Raw genomic sequence first — 397 nt, 5'->3', positions numbered from 1 at the left:
AACCCTAGGTCATTCAAAGAGTAAAATTCACATCTAAAAAGTCAGGTATTTGTAATCAGAAATAATTTACTTATTCTCATGCAATCAACAGAAAACTGTACAGGAGCAGTGCACCCAGCTGGCTGAGGCTGAGCAGTGGGCAAGCCTCATTGACTACGCTCTCATCGCATGGTCGTACGTCCGTGCAACACCCCAGTGGGATGCATCTCATCACAACAACACCCGGCGCTTCTGCTTCAAAACCCTCGCTCAGCATTGCCTCCAAGGTCTCAAGGAGGTCAAATGGAACAGGGATCAGCTGGAGAACTTGTTGAAAAAGTAAGAGAATGTCACTGCTGTCTTCCTTTATAGAGATATAGGTTTTTGTAAATTTGTTTTTCTTGTGAGAGCTTCATAA

The 397-nt window shown here is 43.8% G+C and overlaps 1 protein-coding gene across 1 annotated transcript in view; it reads left to right on the top strand.

Annotated features, from left to right (window-relative positions):
* The window catches only part of LOC119591497, an 8,398-nt gene that overhangs the window by 6,226 nt on the left and 1,775 nt on the right, over window positions 1–397 (top strand). Inside the window, exon 5 of the mRNA XM_037940243.1 lies at window positions 92–318. Within this exon, the coding sequence (XP_037796171.1) occupies window positions 92–318 (227 nt within the window). The remainder of the gene's footprint in view (window positions 1–91; window positions 319–397) is intronic.

This window comes from Penaeus monodon, chromosome 28, assembly GCF_015228065.2.
Source record: "Penaeus monodon isolate SGIC_2016 chromosome 28, NSTDA_Pmon_1, whole genome shotgun sequence".
Lineage (NCBI taxonomy): Eukaryota > Metazoa > Arthropoda > Malacostraca > Decapoda > Penaeidae > Penaeus > Penaeus monodon.
Note: the sequence above shows the minus strand (reverse complement) of the source record. Positions and strands in the feature narration are given on the sequence as shown.